Here is a 24299-nt window from a genome sequence, read left to right as displayed (position 1 = left end):
AGTATCCAAAATCTATAAAGAACTTATCAAAATCAACACCTAAAAAAAACAAGTAATCCAGGGAAGAAACAGGCAACAGACATGAATAGACACTTCCTGATGGCTAACAGACACAAGGAAAGATGCTCAACATCACTCATCATCAGGGAAATACAAATCAAAACCACAATGAGGTACCACCTCACACCTGTCAGAATGGCAAAAATTAACAACTCAGGAAACAACAGATGATGGAGAGGATGTGGAGAAGGGGAACACTTTTGCACTGCTGGTGGGACTGCAAACTGGTACAGCCACTCTGGGAAACAGTATGGAGGTTCCTCAGAAAATTAAAAACAGAGATTTCCAAATTATGGAAAGAGTCCAAATGTCCACTCACTGACGAATGGATAAAGAAGATGAGGTATATATGTACAATGGATTATTACTCGGCGATCAAAAAAATGAAATCTTGCCGTTTGCAACAATGTGGATGAGACTAGAGTGTTTTGTGCTAAGCAAAATAAGTCAGTGAGAGAAAGATAAATACCGTATGATTTCATTCATACGTGGAATTTAAAAAACAAAACAGAAAAACATGGAAAAGGGAAGAGAAAATAAGATAAAAACAGAGGGGGAGGCAAACTTGAGAGACACTTAAATACAGAGAACAAACTGAGGGTTGCTGGAGGGGTGTTGGGTAAGGGGATGGGTTAGATGGGTGATGGTTATTAAGGAAAGCACTTGTTGGGATGAACACTGGGTGTTATATGTAAGTGATGAATCATTAAATTCTACTCCCAAAACCATTATTACACTATATGCTAACTTAGATTTAAATAAACATTTTTAAATGTTATAAAATACTAGAGTTAAAAAAAAAGAAAGATGATTTTAAGGAATGCCTGGTTACCCTACCATGAAATTAATTGGTAATAGTTAAGATAAATCTTGGTACTTGTCTAGTAGAGCACAGAATAAAGTAGAGATATATGTATCGACGTTAAGTGATTCTCACAGACATAAGACAAGTTAACAGTGCCAAACAGAAGAGTATTATATATACTATAGTAATTATATATGTACTACATATTATCTTATGGTCTAGATAAAAAAAAATCCATAGTGCAAAACATATTAAAACAGTGACTGCCTCCATGATAGTGGGGACTTCACTAAAGGACTTTCTGGTAAAATGGAAATGTTCATTTGATAGATGTGGGAATTACATGGACCTACTACTGTGTATCAAAACTCATCAGTACGGATGACTACGGATTTATGAATTTCAATTGTGTGAATTCCACCTAAATTATAAAATAAAACATTAAAGGTAAACAAGACTAAATTAATTATATGAATAAGTCTATGTCTTTACAAACTCAGCTGATTTGCTTAAATACAATATCTTTTACTTAGATTACAGTACTGTGAACTCCTTCGATGTTTCTTTCTATATTATATTACAGTTATTTGTATTTGTGTGGGTGGGTGAGGGTTTTTCAGTAGTCTGTAGGTTTCTGGGGAGGAGACCCTAACTCATGCTTACAACGCCAATACTGGCAACGTGTGTATCTCGGATTATCCACTCAACCAATCTCCTTTATAAAAGGCAGGGACTTGACAGAGGTTCCTCAAAGCTTGAATGAACAGAAAAAAGAGGTAGGTCTCTAAGTGTCATCCTTGGGCCTTTAGCATCAACATCACTTGGATTGGTTAGAAATGCTAAACCTCAGAATCCCCCTGTATTCAGAACCTCTGGAATTTGTCCCAACCATTTCTAATAAGCCCTTCAGATGACTTGGTGCATCATCTGAATGCACTGGACTCTCACTAAATGGACAATAATTCAAAATAGTAGCAAAATGAATTTGAATTGACTAATCACATTTCACATGGATCCAACAAATGTGCACTAGGATTACCTATGAGATAAGTTCTGAGGAGAAGCACATTCTCAATTCTTTTTGTCCCATTGAAGAATATTTTTAATTAAGAATGAGGCAAGAATAAAGAAGAGGCTATGTCTTCTAGAATCCAAAGACCATACAGAAAAATGCAACACAAAAAGATATGATGAAAATGTAAACACTCAATGAACTACAAATCATGGCAGTGACTGGAACCATACAAGTAATTGTCTACATGATTTTAGAGTAGAGAACATGATCCAAAGTTAGAAACATCCAAGAAAACCCATTCCAGTGGCAGAGGTCAGCAACATCACATGCTCACTGGCAGCTGCTCCCTTCCACATTGATCAACAATGACCCATAAAATTGGAACTTTTCCTCTTGTCCCATGCCACCTCCATCCTCTGCAGATGTGATCACTGGCAGAAATGCACAACCAAAACCAGGATTGTCTTCATCCCATCCTGCTAGGGGATGTAGCAGGGGACAGAAAGATGTAATTGCAGGTGCCACCTATCACATGAAGCCCTCTGGGTGAAAGATGAGGAAAGACTGGTCCAGAAGATGCCAGTGGGTATAAGTCAAAAGGAAAAGCAGACCAGATAGAATTTATCACATTTAGAAAAGAAAATTTTGTTCCCCTCAAGTTTAAACCATTACAAAGACAAATGTGACTGTGAAATATCATAATTACTTAAATATTAGGTAAACAAAAACAAGGAAGATGTGTTGACAAATCACCCGGTACGAGCAGTATATAAGAGGTCAGGGCACAAGGAGACTTCCAAAGTCCAGCTCCTCACTCTCCTGGAAACCAGCCCAGAATCTCCACCCTCTGACACCATGGTCAACTCCTGTTGTGGCTCCAGCTGCTGCCAGCCTTGTTGCTGCCCCACCTGCTGCCAGACCACCTGCTGCAGGACCACCTGCTGCCGCCCTACCTGCTGTGTGTCCAGCTGCTGCCACCCCTGCTGTGGGGGATCCAGCTGCTGTGGCTCCAGCTGCTGCCAGCCTTGCTGCCGCCCCACCTGCTGCCAGACCACCTGCTGCAGGACCACTTGCTGCCGCCCCAGCTGCTGTGGTTCCAGCTGCTGTGGTTCCAGCTGCTGCCGCCCCAGCTGCTGCATCTCTAGCTGCTGCCGGCCCTGCTGTGGGGGTTCCAGCTGCTGTGGCTCCAGCTGCTGCCAGCCTTGCTGCCACCCCATCTGCTGCAGGACCACCTGCTGCAGGACCACCTGCTGCCGCCCCACCTGCTGCGTGTCCAGCTGCTGCCGCCCCTGCTGTGGGGGTTCCAGCTGCTGTGGCTCTAATTGCTGTGGCTCCAGCTGCTGCCAGCCTTGCTGCCGCCCCACCTGCTGCCAGACCACCTGCTGCCGGACCACCTGCTGCCGCCCCACCTGCTGTGTGTCCAGCTGCTGCCGCCCCAGCTGTTGCTAGACCCCCTGCCACCACCCAACCTGCTCTAGTGGCTCTTGCTGCTGCTGAGTGCCCTGACCTGCACCCTGCTGTTTTCATCAGCCAATCTCCTTCATGTCGTCCAACTGGGAGCTGAATCATGTGAGGCCAACGGTAAAACCTCAGTTCCCAGTGATTTTCAACTTAGTTAGCTTCCGAATATACCCTCCTCTGCCACCCTCCCACCTCCTTGTTACTATCTCCATCCTAAATCAATACAAAGGTTGAATTTTCTCTGATATCTGTTAACATGTCATCCTAATTGATATATCTGTTTACTGCCAGATTTTCTGATATGGAGATGTTTCTATATGTGAAATAAATCTTAACTTTCCAGGCATACAAATACAAGAAATCGTGTCTCGTTCTTTTTCCTTCTTCGATGCTCACCCTTAGCTGTCAGGTCTTCTACTATTCTCTGCACAATGAGGAGATCATAGCAGGCGATTTCAGGATTTTCACTTCTATGACCTCAGCGCTTCCCACACTAACAGTATAGGATGGTGGCTTGCAGCAAGCACCTGGAACTCTCTGCAGAGGGCTCAGTCTACGTGAAGGAGCAGATCGCAAAGGACAGAGCAGGGAAGGAAGTCTCTGGGAGAAGTCCTCAACCAGTGGGCAGTACTTGGTGGGTAAGTACTCTAGCCTCTTTCCCCTCGAGTGAGACATGTGAGACCAGAGGGTCTCAGCAGCACTGCACAAACCCCAGAGGCCCACAGGAGTCATCTGCTCTTGAAATCAACCTGGATTGGCTGCCACCCTTCCCTGGATCACATCAGTTTCCCTAGAGCACCACTTGGGGTCACCTCCCAGACAAACTACTTCTTCTCAAACCTCTCTTTTGGGGTCTGACCCTGAGGTCAACCAAACACCAGTGTTCCAAGCCTCAGTAACAGTGCCTTCAAACATTTCCGTATGATATGAATGGTCACAGGGTGACAGGTCAACTGCTGAACTTACTCTCCCCTGAACCACTGAATATTTTGACAGGACGCTGTTTCTACAGTTTTGGCACACTTGGTTTTAGAATACTTGTCTCCTATTTTTAAAATGCCATATATCCTGAAGTACAGGACACACTGCCACAAGTAACATAGCTCACCAGATTAGGAACTGTCTCCTTAATGGGGGCTATGTTTAAGGGAGACCATCCCCAAATGTGATTCTTACATTGCATTTTTTCTTTAAAAATCAGAAAATAAAATGTATTCTTGCACGTGATGTATAAGGAAGTGCTCCTTGGAGAAATCAATGAGAAAGTGAGGGAAACAGGGTAAAGCAGTAAAAGCGGCTAAGACAAAATGCAGTTTCAGGTCAATACCAGCCTTACATTGTGACCCCACTTTTGACAAGTATGGCCTGGGTCACATACCTGCTCCTCTTGGAGGCAGAGGGTTTAGGTCTTTGTGCCCCTATACACTTAACACTACTTTTGCACAACGCTTGGCGAGATGTAGGATGGAGAGTACAAATCCCCAGGCTGGTCCCCTCCCTCATCTGAGAGAATTAACTACAGTTACGTGTGAGCCACTCCCAGTCCATACTCTCACCAGCTTGTGCATAAGGGCATTTATGGCAAAAGGGATCGAATGGGATATCATATAACTACCCCTGCCTCTGCTCATGTGTATGGATTTCTCTTAGTAACCTTGCTTCATGTGATTTTTCACTATTTCTAGAAAAACCAACAAGAGGAGGAGGCTCTCTGCTCCTTTAGCTGACTTGTCTGGTGCGGTGACCTACATCCCCATCCCTGAGAGTCCCAAGCCCATGGTTTCTATGTCCTCTTCAGGCGACACTACTTGCCCATCTGCAGTTATTCCTGGGAACAGGAATACCATGAATGCCCCTGTGGGTCATCTCAATGCTATATGTATTCCTCTTGGCCCCCATAACTCCTAACTTTGCATGCTGATTTCCTGGTACTAGAAGCCCAAAAAGATAAGGTGACAGCCAGAGCTTTTATTCAGATCTTTACCATGTCGCCTCAAGGTAGCTTTCTCTCTTAAAGCCAAGACCTTACCTGCACACAGCCCATAATTTTGGAAAAAGGAGGCGCAAATTCTCCCAAATGGAATACTGGGTATGAAGATGAGTGGGGAACCCCTCCTATAACCATGGCATCTGGATCAATGTATTCTAATGGGGCCATGCTGGCACTTTGTGTATTTAGCACTCATGGTCAACTCATATCCCATATCAAACAGCATCCAAATACATGAGTATTCTAGTGCCCCCACCCCCACCATAAATGGCTCTACATTCATTTGGGAAAATTCTAAAGACATTTCTACTATACACACCTGCTGTTGTCCTTTATCCTAGAGGACTGGCCTCTGTTTTGATGGGTCAATGGCTTCTAGGTCTGAGAATTGGCGCAGGTCTGCAAACTGCATGAGGGATCATCAGTTTCCTTTGGGAACACTGACCTCAGCTTTTTGTTCATTTATTCCCTAGCTGTACAGAGCTTAAGGTAAACAACTTAAGGTACAAAATTTAAGGTACAAGTACAGCTATACCCTAGTTGGTTGCCTACATTCTATTTCAAGGGACATCATGCTCTATTACCCATATTGGAAGATCCCTGAGGGTCACATGTCATTCTGCCCCCTTTGTCATTCCAACCTCACTGACTTTCACATAATTATATCCACATTACTTCTTAGAGTTAAATGCTGCCACCTGGCTTCTGCTATTCAGAGATATGTCATCCCCATTATTCCTCGGGAGGCCAGTTCTCTCACAGTATTCCTTTCCACCACCTCTGTATTCAGAGAATAGGCACCCCATACCTGATAATTCCTTATTACCTTGGTAAAGAGAGTGCCCCTTTGACCTACTCGGGATCATATGCTGCCAGTTGGCTTTTTTGGGCTTATGACTACGTGTATTCTAGCATATGATCTGCACCTTTTGATCCCTTCCTCCTCACCTGTATGTAATGTAGTGCTAGAAAAGCCTGAACTGGATATGCATTTACTTAACATGACCTCAGTATTTAGCCACTTTAAATGACACAAAGTTATTACCTCACAGTTTCTGTGGATCAGGAATCCCGATGCTGCTCAGTGGGGCTCTCACAAGGGTCTCCTCAGCTAGTTAACTGGCACTAAGATCTCGCCTGAAGTCTCAACTGTGGAAGAATCCACTTCCAAGTTCACTTATGTGGTCATTGGCAGGATTCAGATCCTGGAGGGCCACTGGAGGGAGGACCTCGCTTCCTTGCTTGTTGTTGAATGGATATTGTGCTCAGTTCTTTGCTGCAAGAATCTCTCCCACATGGCACCAGGCTTCATCAAAGCCAGTGAGAGACAGAGAGAGAGAGTTGGCATTAAGATGAAAGTCATGACAATCTTTTGTAACTCAATCACTTGATGTTGTCACATCCTGTTATTTAGAAGCAATTTATTCAAGGGGTGGTACTTACATGAGACCCTGAACACCAAGAGGTGGAAATCATTGGGCCTTCTTGGAGTATGCCTCAATACATGTGCATAATATTCAGTGAAAGAATCAAAATACATTTAAGATTCCTTTATATAAAATTCAAAACCAAGTAAAACTAAACTATATTGTTTAGGGATGCATATCCAGGTGGTAAAATCATGAAGAAAGTTAATGAAAAGAGAATTTAAAAATCTGGTTAGTGATCATTTATAGGGTGGAAAGAGGGAGATGTGTGGTCTTGGTGAAGGCAACATTCTATTTCATGACTTGTGCTTTGGGTACATAGTGTTTGTGTCATAATTATTTATTATATATTATACATGTATCTTTTATACACCATGCAGTGTATGTGTTCTTCATAATACAAATTTTTATAAATTCAGTGTGAATTAAATGTTTGCTCTATTTATAATTTAAGAAGAAATATTAGATTAAGAATTGATTGAACATACTGTTGACCCTTGAATGATACAGGTTTGAACCACGTGAGTCCATTTATAGGCAGATTTTTTTGATAAATAAAGTTTACTTTATTTAGTAGTTTTCAGGGAATCAAAAGTTATGTGGAGACTTTTGACAGCACAGGGGATGGCATCTCTAACCCCTGCGTTGGTCAAGGGTCAACCGTAGTTAGAGAACTGAAGGAAATTCAATCAATGGTATATAGGCATTTATATGGTTTCAAATATTGCTTTAATTACACATACTACCTTATATCAAGACTAGCAATATTGTTAATGTGTATCCTTAAATATTTTAATGGAGCTTATTTTATTATAAAATAACTTAATTGACTTGAAATATGTTAACTTTCCTATCAATTACCCATGCCTTTTTTATGTGTCTGTTTAGATAATAATTCTACAAACTAAGTCACTATAATTACCTAGTGGTAATACATTTTAGCTACAGACAAAATACATTCCAGGTATCTGGGCATTTATTAAAATAATAATGAGTACTAACATATGTCTTACCTGATGAGAAAAGTCTTTTATTTTTTGCATGTTATTCTTTAAAGGATATATTAATATGATGTGATCAGTTTCTCTGGAAGGTACAACACAGGTTCCTCGATGGTGGTGCAAACATCAGTTGGGTCCACCTCATTCAAATTTCATTGATGTTTACCTAACTACCATATTTTACTTTGTGGAATTCTAAAAAGACAACAAAAAAAATTTTAAGTGTTATTTTATATTATATATATTCACACATATATTTATATAACATATACAATTAAAATGTTTAAGTACAATGAAGAAAAAAATTACACTCCATCTACTCTATGCAATAAAATACTAAAGTTTAGGTAGACCATACATAATTTGTGTGCATGGTCCTGATGTTAATTATCAATTCTACCTCACCAGACTATGGGTAAAATTTTTAGCAAGGAGTACACAGAGTGATGTCTCTCTTGCTTTTGATATGCAATTTTAAAAAATTCAGTGTGCTGTCTATAGTAATTTCCCTTTGTGGTCCATGCCCCATTGTTTATTCTTATCCATGTAGGACTTTTGTTTGGCATAAGACGGATTTACAAGAGTGAAGAGAATTATCGATGCTTCAGTCTGATATTGCTCAAAGTTCAGTGATTCAAAATCGGTACAATTCTATTAATTAAGTGTTACCAATTATATTTTAATATTGTAGCTACTTCTGTTCCCAATCTAATACTACACAAGTCTGTGTGATATAGACAGTTTAAGGAGGTCTAAAACTTGGCCATGCATTTAAGATTATACCTCACGAGCTTAAAAAATTCAGATGCCCAGGCCATACACCAGATCAGTTAAAATCAGAATTTTTCAGGGCAGAAGTCGGCATAAGTAATTTTTATTTCTCCTTAGGTGATCCGATTATGCAGCCAACTTTGCAAACCACTGGTCTAGGGGCTGATTCTCTGCATACTTCTCTATAATGAGAATGTACTCTGCCTTTCCATATATGACAAAAGGGTTTTCTTAATCTCTCTCGATTTATATAGAAAGCTCTCCCCTGGTATTAAGAACTCTTTTTTTTTTCTTTTTATGGTTTTTCTTCCCTCAGCATCTCCCATACAGCAAATCAAGTGAAAATCTCTCCCCTTGGGACACCATGTTGCCTCACAATCGAATTGTTTAAATGCCTTAGGTTCTCTAGCTTTGCCTCACAAGCCTATGGAATAAAAACACGTAAATCAGTGTTTGCTAAGAAAGTTATTGTGATAAACATATTGCAATGGTCTTGGTCTTCAAATGGTCCCAATTAAGATATTTAATCAGAAGGTGATCAATGCTGCTGTTTGCCTGGGACTTTCCTGTTTAACAAAGTTTTGAGTTCTGGAACCCCCATCAAGTCCCAGGTAAACAAGGATGGTTGGTAGTAGTTACAATAAGTTTTGGTACTTTGTCACTACAGCTCTGAATGAACTAGTGATACAAGTATCAACATTAATAATATTCACATGCCAAGTAAATGGTGCCAGACAGAAAAGAAATGATGCTATATATCATGTTTGAAGCTCTACATCAAAACAAATCTACAGTGAAAAAAAATACTAAAACAATTGTTGTCTCTTTGGTGGCAGGGAGTTTACTAAAGTGATATGTGGGAACTAAAACAATTGTTGTCTCTTTGGTGGCAGGGAGTTTACTAAAGTGATAAAGTGATAATGGAAATGTTCTATATCTTATAGGGATGGGGATTACATGGATGTGTATCCATTCGTCAAAACTCATCAAATAATACACTTAGAATCTGTACCTTTCAGAGTATGTAAAATTTTCCTAAAATGTAAAACTAATCATACAAAGTAAGTAAGAAACAGTAACTAGAATTATTTATTTATGAATAAATCTATGTCTTTACCAAACTGTCACCTTGGCTAATTTGTCTTAGACACTCTTCTTTTAGTTAAATTATACTACTATGAGTTCCTTGATGTTGCACAGTTGTATGGGGGAGAGGGGCGGGGGGGGGGGATGGGTGTGCATACGCACGTATGATCTTCACAGTAATCTGTAAATTCCCAAGGAGAAGACCCTAAACCATATTTGTCACCCCAGGAACTGGCAACATGTGTATCTTGGATTACCCACTCAACAAATCTGCTTTATAAATAGGCTGGAACTTGATAGAGGCACTTCCTCAAAGCCTGAATGAACAGAACAAAGGAGTATCTCCAAGTGTGGTCCTTGGGTCCTTAGCATCAACATCCATCTGGGTACTTGCTAGAAATGCCAAACCTAGGCTCCACTCTAAGGCAGAATCTCTGGGATTTGTCCCAACCATGTTTAATAAGCCCTTCAGATGATTTGCTGCATGCTCAGGTTAGACCATCACTAAATAGAGGATAAGTAGAAATGGTAACTAAATTAAATTGACTAAAATCCATTCACATTTCAAGTGGATGGAAAAAGATGTGTGCCATAGATTTCCCAGCTATAGAGGTAAATTCTGAGGAGAGGCACATTTTGATTATTGGGCCCATTTTTCCTCCATTGAAGAATATTTTAATTAAGAATGAGATAAGAATAAAAACGAGGCTATGTCTTCCAGAATCTAAAGACCAATTGGGAAAAACAACACAAATATATATGACAGCAAAGTAACAACGTAATGAGCGATGGGACATGGCAGTGATGCAGACCACACAGATAATTGTCTGCCATGGTTTTGGGGCAGAGGACAAGATCCAAAGGGAGAAACATCCAAGAAAATCCATTCCAGTGGCACAGAAATCAGCAATGTCATACACACATAGAGTTGTCTCCTTCCTCATTGTTCAAAAATGACCCACAAAAGAGAGCTTCTTCCTCTTGTCCCATGCCACACTATGCAGATAGGATTTCTTCCCAACTGATCATTGGAAGAAATGCAGAACCAGAAATATAACTGCCTTGATCCTATCACTGCTAGAAGAAATGGGACAGGAAGAAATGTAACTGTAAATGCCACCTATCACATGACAGCCCACTGTCAAGGAAGATGAGGAGAGTGTGGTCTGGAAGATGCTAGCAGGTATGAGTCAGGAGGAAAAGCAGACCAGATAGAACTTACCACATCTAGAAAAGAAAATTTGTTTCCCACAAGTTTAAACCATTACATAGACAAACATTACTGTGTACTGTGATAATTACTTAAATATTAGATAAACAAAAACAAGGAAGATGTGTTGACAAATCACCCTGTTCAGGGCATATATAAGGGGCCATGGCACAAGGAGACTTCAAACTCAAGCCCCTCACTCTCCTGGAAACCATCCCAGAACCTTCACCCTCTGACACCATGGTCAACTCCTGTTGTGGTTCCAGCTGCTGTGGCTCCAGCTGCTGCCAGCCTTGTTGCCGCCCCACCTGCTGCCAGACCACCTGCTGCAGGACCACCTGCTGCCGGCCCACTTGCTGTGTGTCCAGCTGCTGCTGCCCCTCCTGCTGTGGCTCCAGCTGCTGTGGCTCTAATTGCTGTGGCTCCAGCTGCTGCAGGCCCAGCTGCTGCATCTCTAGCTGCTGCCGCCCCACCTGCTGCCAGACCACCTGCTGCAGAACCACCTGCTGCCGCCCCAGCTGCTGTGGCTCCAGCTGTTGTGGCTCCAGCTGCTGTGGCTCCAGCTGCTGCCGCCCCTCCTGCTGCATTTCTAGCTGCTGCCGCCCCTCTTGCTGTGGTTCCAACTGCTGTGGCTCCAGCTGCTGTGGCTCCAGCTGCTGCCGCCCCTCCTGCTGCCCCTCCTGCTGCCTGCGCCCAGTCTGTGGCCGGGTCTCCTGCCACACCACTTGCTATCGCCCCACCTGTGTCATCTCCACCTGCCCCCGCCCCATGTGCTGTGCCTCCTCTTGCTGCTGAATCTCTCTGCTTATAATCTTTGTGACATAGGGATGTCTCCACAAGTCACATAAAATGTGTTAGAGCCAGCCAGTGACTGGGGGATGGACTCTCAGCTGCCAACTCTTCATCTTCTGATTTGGCATTTAGAGTTGGCATTCAGTTCTAGGAAATAATAGATTAAAACAATTGTCAAATGATTTTTATCCGATACATCCATTTTTAGGCCAGCAATATCTTCATCCTACGTACACACTGATTGTGATGATCTTACATGACATTGTTTTCATGTGTTCTTAATAAACAGCCATTTCCCCAATACTAAAATCTCCTGATCTGTTAATGATTTGGCATGTACATGTGTGTGTGCATGCATGTATGTGTCTATGTCCTTAGCTATCACCTCACACTAAAGCCCATCTTACTTCAAATGCAGGAGAATGTGTTCAAGAGCAGTTACTTATATTGGAATCAAGACTCTAGTAGGCATTCATTGTATGATATGGGCAACATTGCATAACCTCTCCGAGCCTCGGTTTGCCTTCTCTGAGAAATGAGGACAATATATAATGTTCTTCAAAGGTTCAAAGACATAATCCATGTATACACTACAGTTAGCAGAGTGGGGTACATAATGTCAGCTGTCAATAAATATCTTTTTTTTTTTTTTTTTTGGTTATTTTTCTTGAAACCCTAGTCACTTAAATTTCCCTTGACTATATTTCCACTTCTAGTATGTTCCATTACTGATTGTGCAAATTTTGGGTGCTCTGCCTAACTCAAGTACTTTCTCCTCCCTCTTTCCCTCCTCTTCCTTCCTTCCTCCTTTCCACTCTAAGCATAAAAACTCTCTTTTAGAAAATGAAGTATACCTTCTAAATCCAGATTTCTAGAAAATTATGAAGTCCATGGCAACTTTTCCATAAAAAATTTAAAATTTTTCATTAATAGTTGCTCACATTTAATATTTCTAGACTGAAACTCCGTATTTTCTTCAGTCTCATGAAAATTCTCATGTTATTGAAGTTTCTCATCTCCTTGATGATTTTTTTTTTCACTTTGGGCTTTTATCACCTTACCTGGTTTTACTTAAGAGAATATGCAGAGGCTATTTTCCCCAGCACCCAGACTCAGGTAAGAATCATCCTCCTTAGCTGAGATAATGTGTCACAATATACACAAAAATGTCTGTTTATGCAGATATAAGGGTCCATAACTTTTGGTTCGCAATCTGGGGTATAGTAAAAATATTTTAAATTCAAATTTTACATACACCAGTTTTATCTAGTAGCTGTGTTATATTTCCCAAAGCCTTAACAAGTATAATTAAGGATTAATTATAATTTCTAAAATTAAAAAAAAAAAGTTACAAGGTATAAGAGACAAACCAGATAGGAGTTGATATAAAATGGGGTTCACCCCAACACACGTTGGGTATTTTGTTCTTAGTATATTACAGAAATGTCCTATAGATATTTTCAGCTTCACTTTTTCAACTTACTTTGAAATGTTACTATAGAATACAGCCCTGTCTGTTCACACAGTAGAGTTAACCAATCTTTTATCCTCCTATATATTCCTCTTTGATAACTACTAATTATAGGATTCAGGCTCTGGTTTCAACATTACACTTTATTAGCTAGAGCTAAATCAAAGAATGTTTTATACTGCTTTTTTCAGTATTAAAGTATATGAGACTTATAATTTCCCATTTTTATAACAAGAACTGGGTCACAGCAGAAACAAGACAGCATTCTAAATCTGTGTAATAAAAAGAGTATTTACAAAAGTGTGGATAGAGTTCAGGGGAAGCAACAAGGAAAAGTTCAGTACCCAGGGCTCATAATAGCAAGGAGCAGGTGCCCTATGTCTTAAGAATATGTATGTGAGAATTTGGGTGAAGGAGTCAAAGGGCAGCATGCCAAACTTCTTAGGATTACTCATACAGGCACTCAGTGGACAGTGATTTCCATCAGGGAGAGTTACAATGCTCCTAGAGAACCAAAAGTGATACCAGAGATATTGTGGTAGAAAAACTCAAGATAGAAACAGTTGTGAATGGGAAAGTGTTACTGAGTGGTTATTCTGTGGTCCCACTGACTTTACCTGAACACAGAGTTGGGATGATCTTAAGTGAATGGAGCACGGACTAAGTCTGCCCTCCATCCAGTTTTATTTGGCCACGTTAAATACGTACCACTGGAATTGCTCAAGCCCTCCTAGGTAGCAAATCCTAAGCAATATAGAATTCCAGAAGAGCAACAAGAAATGACTGTTCTGATGAAGGAAACAGCTGAAGCAAGAGGGTTTGTTTGTTTGCTTGTGAGAGAGCTCACAAGCAGGGGAGGGACAGAGAGAGAGAGGGAGACAGAGGATCTGAAGCTGCAGCGACAGCAGAGAGCCCAATGCAGGGCTCAAATTCAGTAACCCTAAGATCATGACCTGAGCTGAAGTCAGACGCTCAACCAACTGAGCCACCCAGGCACCCCGAGCGAGAGTTTTAATTCTCACAAACACTGTTAACAGACCTGTCTGGCCAGTGTATGGGAAGACAGCTCCTGGAGGTTAACAGCAGACTCTTGGTGATTACACAGCATCTTCCTCTGATTGCTTCAGTTGTAACTAATATAAACAAACTTTACAGGAGGCAAAACAAGCCTATCAAGACTGGTAATACCATCCCAGACTTGGCTAATGCATTCTTTTCCACATCAGTTTCAAGGTTCTGCCAGGTGCAATTTACATTCTCATGGCAAGGCATCAAGTACGTATTTACTGTTTTGCTACACAAATGTTTGAGTTCACTAGCATATTGCCATAATCTAATGATGTTGGCTTGGACTTGATAACTATTAAGATCAAGTTAATACTTTGCATTGATAACTGTGGCATTCATGCATGAAAAAATCATCAGTGAGTTTGAAAAAGCAAGTCTAGGAATAGACCCAAATATGTAAGGAAATTTAGTATATGAAAAGTTGCCATTTTAAATCAGTAGGGGAAAAAATTATTACTTAGTAAGTGTGGCAGGTTATGGTCATATCAGATTATCAGATTTTAAAACATTTAAACCTCACATTTTATAGCTGCATAAATTTCTGATAGAGTAAATATTTGAAAATAAAACATGAAACTCTGGACAAAAGAAATTATGAGATAATGTCTACACAATCAGAAAGGACTTTCAAAGTATGACACCAACCCAGAAGTCATAAAAGATTAATAAATTTGACTATATCAGAAGTAAATGTCTGTATGGCAAAAACCACATAAGCAAAGTCAAAGAAAAAAGACAAACTAGGAAAAATATTTGAAATTCACATCACATACAAAGGCTAATTTTTATAATATGCAAAGAGTTCCTGTAAAAATCAATGTATAAAGGCTACACCCAGTAGAAGAACATGAATTACAGACAATATAGAAAATTTCTATAATTTTTTCTATATAATTTCTATGATTTTACCTTACAGAAAAGGCAATACCAATAGCCTTAAACATCTGAAGAGCTGCTCAATCTCACTTACAATAAGAAAAGTGCAAATTAAAATCACATATAGAGGGGCGCCTGGGTGGCTCAGTCGGTTAAGCGGCCGACTTCGGCTCAGGTCATGATCTCGCGGTCCGTGAGTTCAAGCCCCGCATCGGGCTCTGTGCTGACAGCTCAGAGCCCGGAGCCTGTTTCGGATTCTGTGTCTCCCTCTCTCTGACCCTCCCCCGTTCATGCTCTGTCTCTCTCTGTCTCAAAAATAAATAAACGTTAAAAAAAAAAAATCACATATAGAGGGGGCTGGGTGGAGGATGGGCTGAATAAGTGATGGGTATTAAGGAGGGGACTTGTTGCGATGAGCACTGGGCATCATATGTAAGTGATGAATCACTAAATTCTACTCCTGAAACCAATATTACATTATATGTTAACTAACTAGAATTTAAATAAAAATTTGAAAAAGAAAAAAAAAATCACCTACGTATCTCATATTGACCAAGATTGATGACAGATAAGATAGATAGGTAGGTAGGTAGATAGATAGATAGATAGATAGATAGGTGTCTACATGCATAACTACACATCTCTGTACATGTATCTATGTACTTGTAGGTCCTGTGTATCACTGCATTAATAAAAATAGGGAAAGCCAAACATTCACACATTGCTGGTAGATGGGTACACTGGTATAATCCCTAAGGAAGTTGAAGTTGTCATTATCTAACAAACATTATAAACAAATGTATACTCTGATCCAGCTATTTTATTTCCAGAAGAGTTTATTCTATAGAAAACACTCACACATGTGAAATCATGTATGATCAGGCTTATTCGTTGCAGCATTGTAAGTAATCTCAAAAGACTAAAAGCAAAGTAAATATCCAACAGTGGGAGACTGACTCAATACATTACAGTACCTTCATAATCAGAATACGATGCTACTGTAAAAGAAAAAGAATGGCAAGCAGTGTATACGTTATCTGAATTCTTCATGTGAAAACCGCCAAGCAGGATGACCACGACTGATAGGCTACCATTTGTATAAATGAAAGAAATGGGTAAGTCTTCTTATTTGTTTCTTATGTGTTAAGCAATAAAAAAAGCTGGAAACTCTGGCTGCCTTCAAGGAGGGAACCTGTGAACTGTGAAGAAAGGTGGGAGGAATACATGTGGGAAAAAAAAAAGAGATACTCGAAATGTGTAAATGAAATTTTAAAATACAAAAGATGCAAAATATAAAAACCTTTCTGCAGAGACTATTTTGTTTTTTCTTTTATTTTTAACTCTCCACTTCTTCCCTATCCAAGACAATGCTAAGCAACATTTCAACTTCTCCTGCACTCCTTCCAAAGATTGATTCCTTTTCACGTCTTACCAATGTTGGTCTTGCCACAGCTCATATGGGGAGAGGGGTGGATATAGAGCGGCAACCCATGGCTCTGCTCGATGGGCATGACCAGAGGACTCATTCACCCAGTGGGAAGACTTGGGGAAAAGGTTTCGAGCCCCTTGGGGAAAATGGTGGGCTATGCTGTCAACAGATCAAAAACTATCAGCCCAGAGGACATTTCTGATCAACTCTGATCAACCCCACATGACTCTTTGCTATTTAAAAACCTGGAGTTGCTGCTAACTGTTTCACAGAACATCAGAGTGATGAGAACACAGCCTGGAATCCTGTAGGAATTTCGTTAACCCGATGACCACCCACAATAAACACGACAAATCAAAAGTTTCCTCATTTCTTACACTCAAAGAGAAGCTCACTTCCCTTTTTTGCTACCAGCATTCCATCTACTGAAACATTAATTTTCCACTAGAGATCATACTCCTTCAGAAGCTCTCCCACAATCATGTCAAGGTGAGTAACAGAGAAGACATAGGGACCCACCTGTGTCACATGATACCCAGAGATTAAAGTCTTGTGACACTGCAAACAAAGGAAGAAATAAGAAGTGATTCACATGAGAACTCAGGAACTTGAGAAAGGGAAAGAACTATTTTCTCCATATTGGGAGTTTTTCCTAGAAAAATATAATGATCTAATTTACTAATTGCATTTGCAGTCATATAAACAATAACAAGGAAATAGTCTTTTCCTAACCACAGAAGTACCTCAGGGGGGTATAAAAGGGGCCATGTGGCAAGGAGACTCCCAAACTCGAGATCCTCACTCTCTTGGAAACCCACCCAGAACCTCCACCCTCAGACACCATGGTCAACTCCTGTTGTGGCTCCGTCTGCTCTGACCAGGGCTGTGGCTCCAGCTGCTGTGGCTCCAGCTGCTGCCAGCCTTGCTGCCGCCCCACCTGCTGCCAGACCACCTGCTGCAGGACCACCTGCTGCCGGCCCACTTGCTGTGTGTCCAGCTGCTGCCGCCCCTCCTGCTGTGGCTCCAGCTGCTGTGGCTCTAATTGCTGTGGCTCCAGCTGCTGCAGGCCCAGCTGCTGCATCTCTAGCTGCTGCCGCCCCACCTGCTGCCAGACCACCTGCTGCAGAACCACCTGCTGCCGCCCCAGCTGCTGTGTGTCCAGCTGCTGCCGCCCCAGCTGCTGTGGCTCCAGCTGCTGCGGCTCCAGCTGCTGTGGCTCCAGCTGCTGCCGCCCCTCCTGCTGCATTTCTAGCTGCTGCCGCCCCTCTTGCTGTGGTTCCAACTGCTGTGGCTCCAGCTGCTGTGGCTCCAGCTGCTGCCGCCCCTCCTGCTGCATTTCTAGCTGCTGCCGCCCCTCTTGCTGTGGTTCCAACTGCTGTGGCTCCAGCTGCTGTGGCTCCAGCTGCTGCCGCCCCTCCTGCTGCCCCTCCTGCTGCCTGCGCCCAGTCTGTGGCCGGGTCTCCTGCCACACCACTTGCTATCGCCCCACCTGCGTCATCTCCACCTGCCCCCGCCCCATGTGCTGTGCCTCCTCTTGCTGCTGAGCCCCCTTCTTTGTGACCACCATCTCCGCCTACCTCTGCCCCACAGATGTAGCCCCTCCTTTTCTGCTGCTAGGACACATGAAGTAGAAATGATGTTGCTCAACTGAATTGGGCCTTGATTCTACTGAAGAACCACGTCATGCTGTTGAAGAAGATGGATATGGCCCAGAGCACTTAAGCAATAACAGATTTTATCCTTCAGTTTGACAGTTGGTGACATTCTCATAACTTCCCTTTTCTGGGCCTTCTCTGTAACCTTATATATTTCTGTACCAAAATAAAGTTATACTTCCCTGCATTAACAATTCAGTGTGATTGATGCTCCTTTCAGATTTTGTCTTCAGCTCGTAGGCAAGTGTATTTGACCTACACCTACCTGCAGGATACACAACATGGTCCTGACACCTCTCAGTAAAAGTCAGGTTCCATTATTCACTCCCTGATTCTTTCTTACATGCTTCCTTATTTCCTAAGCAAATCACCTAACTATGAACCTGTCCTAGGAAAATAACAACATGAAAACCAGAAATTTGGAGGACTGTTAAGTACGTAAAAGTGAAAAGAACACAATACACGTTTCATGAATCACACCAGTCACTGTAGCTGTGCAACATGTTGTTTGGCACAGTATGCAAGTTTGTATGCAGACTTGCACTCGATGACACTGGTGTCATCCATGCAGCTAATCAAATGCACACTGACTTTGACTCGATTTGCAACAGGACCTCAGCCATTTCTCATTTTTCTATTGATAGACAAATTTCAGATCCTCATGCATTCAAGGGACAGGCAGGTAACTTAGATGAGTAAAGCACGCCCTTGATAAGATGATGTGTTTGGTGAAAACTGCGGCAAATTACAGACTGTATGACCACATAAGAAGGTATTCCTGAGTTCCTGTCAGTTGCTTCCATGGAGAAACAGGGGCCCAGTGCTTTCACTGAAAAGTGGGTCTGCTTTCCCTGACCCTTCCAAATGCCAATTTCTTCATTCACTCATCCAAATAGTATTTATCAAGCATTTATTACATGGGAGGCACTGCTAAAGATACTAGAGGGGCGCCTGGGTGGCTCAGTCGGTTAAGTGTCCAATTTCAGCTCAGGTCATGATCTCATGGTTTGTGAGTTCAAGTCCTCCATCAGGCTCTCTGTTGTCAGTGCAGAGCCTGCTTCAGAAACTCTGTCACCCCCTCTCTCTGCTCCTCCATCTTTCTCTCAAAAATAAAATATTTTTAAAAAAAAAAAGATACTAGAGTAATGTCAGAGACCAACACACAGAAAGCTCTCTATAGTAATGGAGCAGATATTCTAATAAAGTTGATGTATTTACTTTTAAATGTTTTTCTATACATTGCCCACTCAGGTTTCTACACAGTATCTTTTCTCTGTACTTTTATTTTTACAAATAAGACTGGGCTTCAAAGCCCCTCTTTAGATGAAAATATTTGTAATACAAATGGGAACATGATTCCCAAAAGGACAGTTTTACTAATGATGTACCCCACCCTTCAAACCTAGAGCCACACTAAAGCCGCCCAGTTAGGAGAGGAAGATAGAGGGACAGGTTCACGGATGAGGAACAGAATGGAGCTGATCATCAGTTACTCACTTGGGGTGGGAACTGATAGGAGGTTGGGCTCCCATACTACAACAACTCCTGAAACTAGTAAGTAAATTTGACGAGGACATAAGATTTCTATCAGTATAAATTAACTTTATTTTAGGGGTGCCTGGGTGGCTCAGTTGGTTAAGTGTCCAACTCTTGATTTTGGTTCAGGTCATGATCTCACAGTTTGTGATACTGAGCGCCACATCAGGCTCTGTGATAACAGCGTAGGGCCTGCTTGTGATTCCCTCTCCTCTCCCTCTCTTTCTGCCTCTCCCCCACTTGCACACACACTCTCTCTCTTGCAAAAATAAATAAACATTAAAAAATAATTTTATTTTGGGGTGCCTGCATGGCTCAGTCGGTTAAGCATCCGATTTTGGCTCAGCTCATGATCTCACAGTTCGTGAGTTGTTCAAGCCCCACATCGGGCTCTGTGCTGACAGCTTGGAGCTTGGAGCCTGCTTTGGATTCTGTGTCTCCCTCTCTCTCTCTCTGCCCCTCCCCCACTCACAGTCTGTCTCTCTCTCTCTCTCTCTCAAAAACTAAACATTAAAAAAAGATAGTAATTTTATTTCTTATTAATTGTATTTTATATACTATCAATTTTTATGGAATTAAAATTAAATAAGAACAATTCAGTTTTCAAAAGTATCAACAACATAAGATGCTGAGACAAAAAAGTAACAAAAATATGGAAGAGTTCTGGAAGGAGTTTCCTCCTTCCAATCCAGGGACGTGACATATATCTCCATTTACCTAGACCTTCTCTAATTTCTCTTTGTAAAGTTACTCAGCTGTGGGAAGAGCTCTTCCATGTTTTTGTTACCAAAGACAGAGAACCAACAGGGTTGTCCGAGAGGAGGTGGGTTGGGGGATGGGCTAAATGGGTCATGGGCATCTGTTGGGAGGGCACTTGTTGTGATGAGCACTGGATGTTACACGTAAGTGATGAATCACTGGGTTCTCCTCCTGAAACCAATACTACACTGTATGTTATCAAACTTGAATTTAAATAAATAAATAATTTAATGAAATGAATTTTTTATTTATAAAAAATAAAGACAGCATCATTGAAGTTAACAAGTCAATGGATGAATTAAATATATATTAAGCACAGCTGAAAAGGGGAAAAAATGTTGATTCTCCTGCAGTCGATCCAAAATTTCAATGCAATACCAATCAAAATTTCAGGAGACTTTTTAATAGATGCTTAGAAGCTGATTTTTAAAATTTATGTGGCAACATACAGAACCTAGAATTTCTAAAGCAATTTTGAAAAATGAAGATATAAAAGCTGCAATTTTAATACCAAACAAATTAGATTTATACCAAAAAGCATTAGAGGAGACAAAGTGGGATAACTTTACTATGGTAAAGGCTACAACGAAAATATAACTACAAAGCTAAATTTCAGAAACAGAAGGCAATGCCGGAGTAAAAAAGACACAGTCCAATCATCAAAGACTAACACACTGTGTACTTAAAGAGAGAACATGTGAAGAAAAATCAATCACAATGTGAAAATAACTATAGGTAATTAATAAGATAGATCTTACAGATATGCATCAAATTCACAACCCCCAAGATAAAAAAGACACTTCCTGTTTTCAAGTGCACAGTATTATTTTAATAGTGAAAGCCTGAAAACAACCCACATGCCCATCAATAAGGGACTGGCTAAATAAATCTTATTATGGCAACAGAATGGGATACTTTGTGGCTGAAAATGAAATGAAGACCATCAGAACGTACCTACTACTCTGAAATAATCTGAGATAAATTGTTAAGTGAAGCAAAAGCAAGTTGGAGCTAAGCCTATCAGTGTACAACCGTTTAAGAAACAAAGGAGATTCGGGGCGCCTGGGTGGCTCAGTTGGTTAAGCGTCCAACTTCGGCTCAGGTCATGATCTCACGGTTCGTGGGTTTGAGCCCTGCATCAGGCTCTGTGCTGACAGCTCAGAGCCTGGAGCCTGCTTCAGATTCTGTGTCTCCCTCTCTCTCTGCCCCCTTCCCCGTTCATGCTCTGTCTCCCTCTGTCTCAAAAATAACATTAAAAAAAGAAACAAAGGAGATACAACTATGCAAATGAAAACACACTTGCATTTAAAATAGCAATGAGAGGGAAAACCTTAGATTATAAAAATGATTCTCTAAGGGCGGGGGGGGGGGGGGGGAGGAATAGAAATAAATAGCAGGACTTCCTTAAACATGCCTCACTTTGTAGAATTTATTTTGGTACCATAAATACTTTACAGAATTGCAAAACATTTCAATTTAAAAAGTGATTCCTAGAGATTTTTTTTTTAAGCCACTGATGATGTGCTCTGCTCCATGCATGATGAAAAGAAACCTACGGTTCAAGTGTCCACCTCAGGTGTTTACCATCCAGCTGGAGACAGCTGGAGACTTACACATGTGCGAAGTTTGAGGGTTCCACAATGTGATAGCAAGCATAAAGGAGGAGCAGATGAAGTTTTAAAAAAATAAATGTCAAAGAAAACATAAGAGAGGAGGAGCCATCTGGGCTGGAACTTAGAGAACAAGAAATTGCTGAGTTGATAGGGGAGAATGAACTTCTAAGGAGGTGTAACAGCACAATCAAAGGTATGGAATTAGTACTGTTTACACTGTAACTTAATAACCTTAACACAAGTCTATGTGAACTCTTAGAGAATGATGAGTGCCTCGTGGGTTCTTGGAGAAGAAAAATCAACATAATAATTACAAAGCATTCAGCAGACCATCTGGCAACACAGCAAACACTCACAAATAGTATCTCCCTGTAGTATCTCATTTTTCACTGTAAGTACGTGAATCCTAAATGCATAATGATTGTTTTGGACACTAATTTCTTTGATGCTTTGAGTATTTGCATAAATCTTGCCTTTCAATATAGCGTATTTAAATGCCTGCAGGACAAACAAGCCTTATCTGTTTATATCCTCTTTAAGCAGAAAGACTTGAATTTGAATGTAATTCAATGAATGTAATGTAATGGGTTCTGCATTACATTGGAGTTTTTATTGAAAGAGCACAAGAAAAAGATGCTTTAAATAAAAACTCCAATGTAATGCAGAATCCATTGCATATGTTGGCCAATCAAAAGATAGCTCAAACCCCCTCACTTTTAGCATATGTGGAGAAGATTCCTGAAGGAAGAAGTTCATTTCTGAAAATGGTTCTTTCATCAAAAAGGAATGGGTGAAAGCTTAGTCTTGAGGTAGAATCATCACATGAGAATGGAATGTCTTTAGTGACACCCGGACTCTCCAATCAACCAGGAAACACAGTCCAGCCCTCCCCATCCATTGTACATAAGCATCTTCAGTGATGAGTCTTTCCTCCTATTTCCTTATCAATACTCCACCTGACAATGGCATGCATTTTCCCACTTTGACTGAAGAGAGAGAGAGAGAGAGAAAGACAGGACAGACAGAGAGACAGATTTGGCATTGTGATAGCCATCCTCAAAATAAGACATGGGAAAAAAAGAATTAAATCCATGAGCACATTTTGAAGATAGCTATCACAACGTCAAGTCTCTCCCCTCCCCACCCCGTCTTTTTTTTTTCTTTTTGTCAAAGTGAAAAAAATGCATGCCACTGTCAGGTGGAGTACTGATAAGGAAATAGGAGGAAAAACTCATCATTGGGTGAAACAGGCCATGGCGATTAAGAGTGCACTTGTGATGAGCGCTGGGTGATGTACAGAACTGCTAAATCACTATATTGTACAACTGAAACTAATATGTTAACTATACTGGAATTAAAATAATAAAACAAAATATGACTGTGGAGTCACACATGAAAACAGGACACGGAAAAACTTAGTAACAGAATATCATATGAAAGTTCCAACTTCGAAGACACATTAGGAAAAAAAATGCAAAAGTGGTTTCATGTGGCTTAACAAGATTCAATGAATCACAACACTGCAGAAAAAGAGAAATGATGCTTTTCTTAGATATCAGCATATTTAACCTGATAAACATAATTATTAACTTAGTAATACTAATTGATTTCCTGGTAGGAAAAACAAGAGTGTTGCTCATGGTAATGTCAGCTACTCAGCAGGGTATAAAAGGGGACAGAGGTAAGGAGACATTCAAACTCAAGAAACCACCCTTGTGGAAACCCACTCATACCTACTAGTGAAACCCCAATCCTTCCTCTGACACCATGGTCAGCTCCTGTTGTGGCTCCGTCTGCTCTGACCAGGGCTGTGGCTCCAGCTGCTGCCAGCCTTGCTGCCGCCCCACCTGCTGCCAGACCACCTGCTGCAGGACCACCTGCTGCCGCCCCAGCTGCTGTGGCTCCAGCTGCTGTGGCTCTAATTGCTGTGGCTCCAGCTGCTGCAGGCCCAGCTGCTGCATCTCTAGCTGCTGCCGCCCCTCCTGCTGCCAGACCACCTGCTGCCGCCCCAGCTGCTGTGGCTCCAGCTGCTGTGGCTCCAGCTGCTGCCGCCCCTCCTGCTGCATTTCTAGCTGCTGCCGCCCCTCTTGCTGTGGTTCCAACTGCTGTGGCTCCAGCTGCTGTGGCTCCAGCTGCTGCCGCCCCTCCTGCTGCCCCTCCTGCTGCCTGCGCCCAGTCTGTGGCCGGGTCTCCTGCCACACCACTTGCTATCGCCCCACCTGTGTCATCTCCACCTGCCCCCGCCCCATGTGCTGTGCCTCCTCTTGCTGCTGA

At 41.4% G+C, this 24299-nt stretch overlaps 4 protein-coding genes across 10 annotated transcripts; all 4 read left to right on the top strand.

Moving 5' to 3' along the window:
• Positions 1–2735: 2735 nt before the first annotated feature.
• LOC122233449 (keratin-associated protein 9-1-like) lies at positions 2736–3329 on the top strand. Its single transcript, XM_042965623.1, has one exon. It carries the CDS (start codon positions 2736–2738, stop codon positions 3327–3329), a length of 594 nt encoding a protein of 197 aa, XP_042821557.1.
• A 7737-nt stretch (positions 3330–11066) lies between these two features.
• LOC122233453 (keratin-associated protein 4-6-like) lies at positions 11067–11621 on the top strand. Of its 3 annotated transcripts, none has more exons than XM_042965631.1 (2): positions 11067–11173; positions 11264–11621. In XM_042965631.1, exons 1-2 carry the CDS (start codon positions 11067–11069, stop codon positions 11619–11621), a joined length of 465 nt encoding a protein of 154 aa, XP_042821565.1. The 3 variants fall into 3 exon arrangements, with proteins under 3 accessions (XP_042821565.1, XP_042821564.1, XP_042821563.1); XM_042965630.1 differs by having other exon boundaries at positions 11067–11188; XM_042965629.1 differs by having other exon boundaries at positions 11067–11621.
• A 5683-nt stretch (positions 11622–17304) lies between these two features.
• On the top strand, positions 17305–18006 carry LOC102951679 (keratin-associated protein 4-12-like). 5 transcript variants are annotated; one of them, XM_042965598.1, is made up of 2 exons: positions 17305–17438; positions 17529–18006. In XM_042965598.1, exons 1-2 carry the CDS (start codon positions 17305–17307, stop codon positions 18004–18006), a joined length of 612 nt encoding a protein of 203 aa, XP_042821532.1. The 5 variants fall into 5 exon arrangements, with proteins under 5 accessions (XP_042821532.1, XP_042821531.1, XP_042821535.1 ...); XM_042965597.1 differs by having other exon boundaries at positions 17305–17618; positions 17685–18006; XM_042965601.1 differs by having other exon boundaries at positions 17305–17662; positions 17885–18006.
• A 5786-nt stretch (positions 18007–23792) lies between these two features.
• LOC122233457 (keratin-associated protein 4-7-like) lies at positions 23793–24299 on the top strand. The gene has a single exon (XM_042965636.1). The coding sequence runs from the start codon at positions 23793–23795 to the stop codon at positions 24297–24299; it is 507 nt and encodes a 168-aa protein (XP_042821570.1).

This window comes from Panthera tigris, chromosome E1 (genome assembly GCF_018350195.1).
Source record: "Panthera tigris isolate Pti1 chromosome E1, P.tigris_Pti1_mat1.1, whole genome shotgun sequence".
Lineage (NCBI taxonomy): Eukaryota > Metazoa > Chordata > Mammalia > Carnivora > Felidae > Panthera > Panthera tigris.
This window is presented reverse-complemented; position numbering and strand designations above follow the sequence as displayed.

Excerpts from the sequence above, each read along its gene's own strand:
- LOC122233449 (XM_042965623.1), top strand. The coding sequence starts at position 2,736 with ATGGTCAACTCCTGTTGTGGCTCCAGCTGCTGCCAGCCTTGTTGCTGC.
- LOC122233453 (XM_042965629.1), top strand. The coding sequence starts at position 11,067 with ATGGTCAACTCCTGTTGTGGTTCCAGCTGCTGTGGCTCCAGCTGCTGC.
- LOC102951679 (XM_042965596.1), top strand. The coding sequence starts at position 17,305 with ATGGTCAACTCCTGTTGTGGCTCCGTCTGCTCTGACCAGGGCTGTGGC.
- LOC122233457 (XM_042965636.1), top strand. The coding sequence starts at position 23,793 with ATGGTCAGCTCCTGTTGTGGCTCCGTCTGCTCTGACCAGGGCTGTGGC.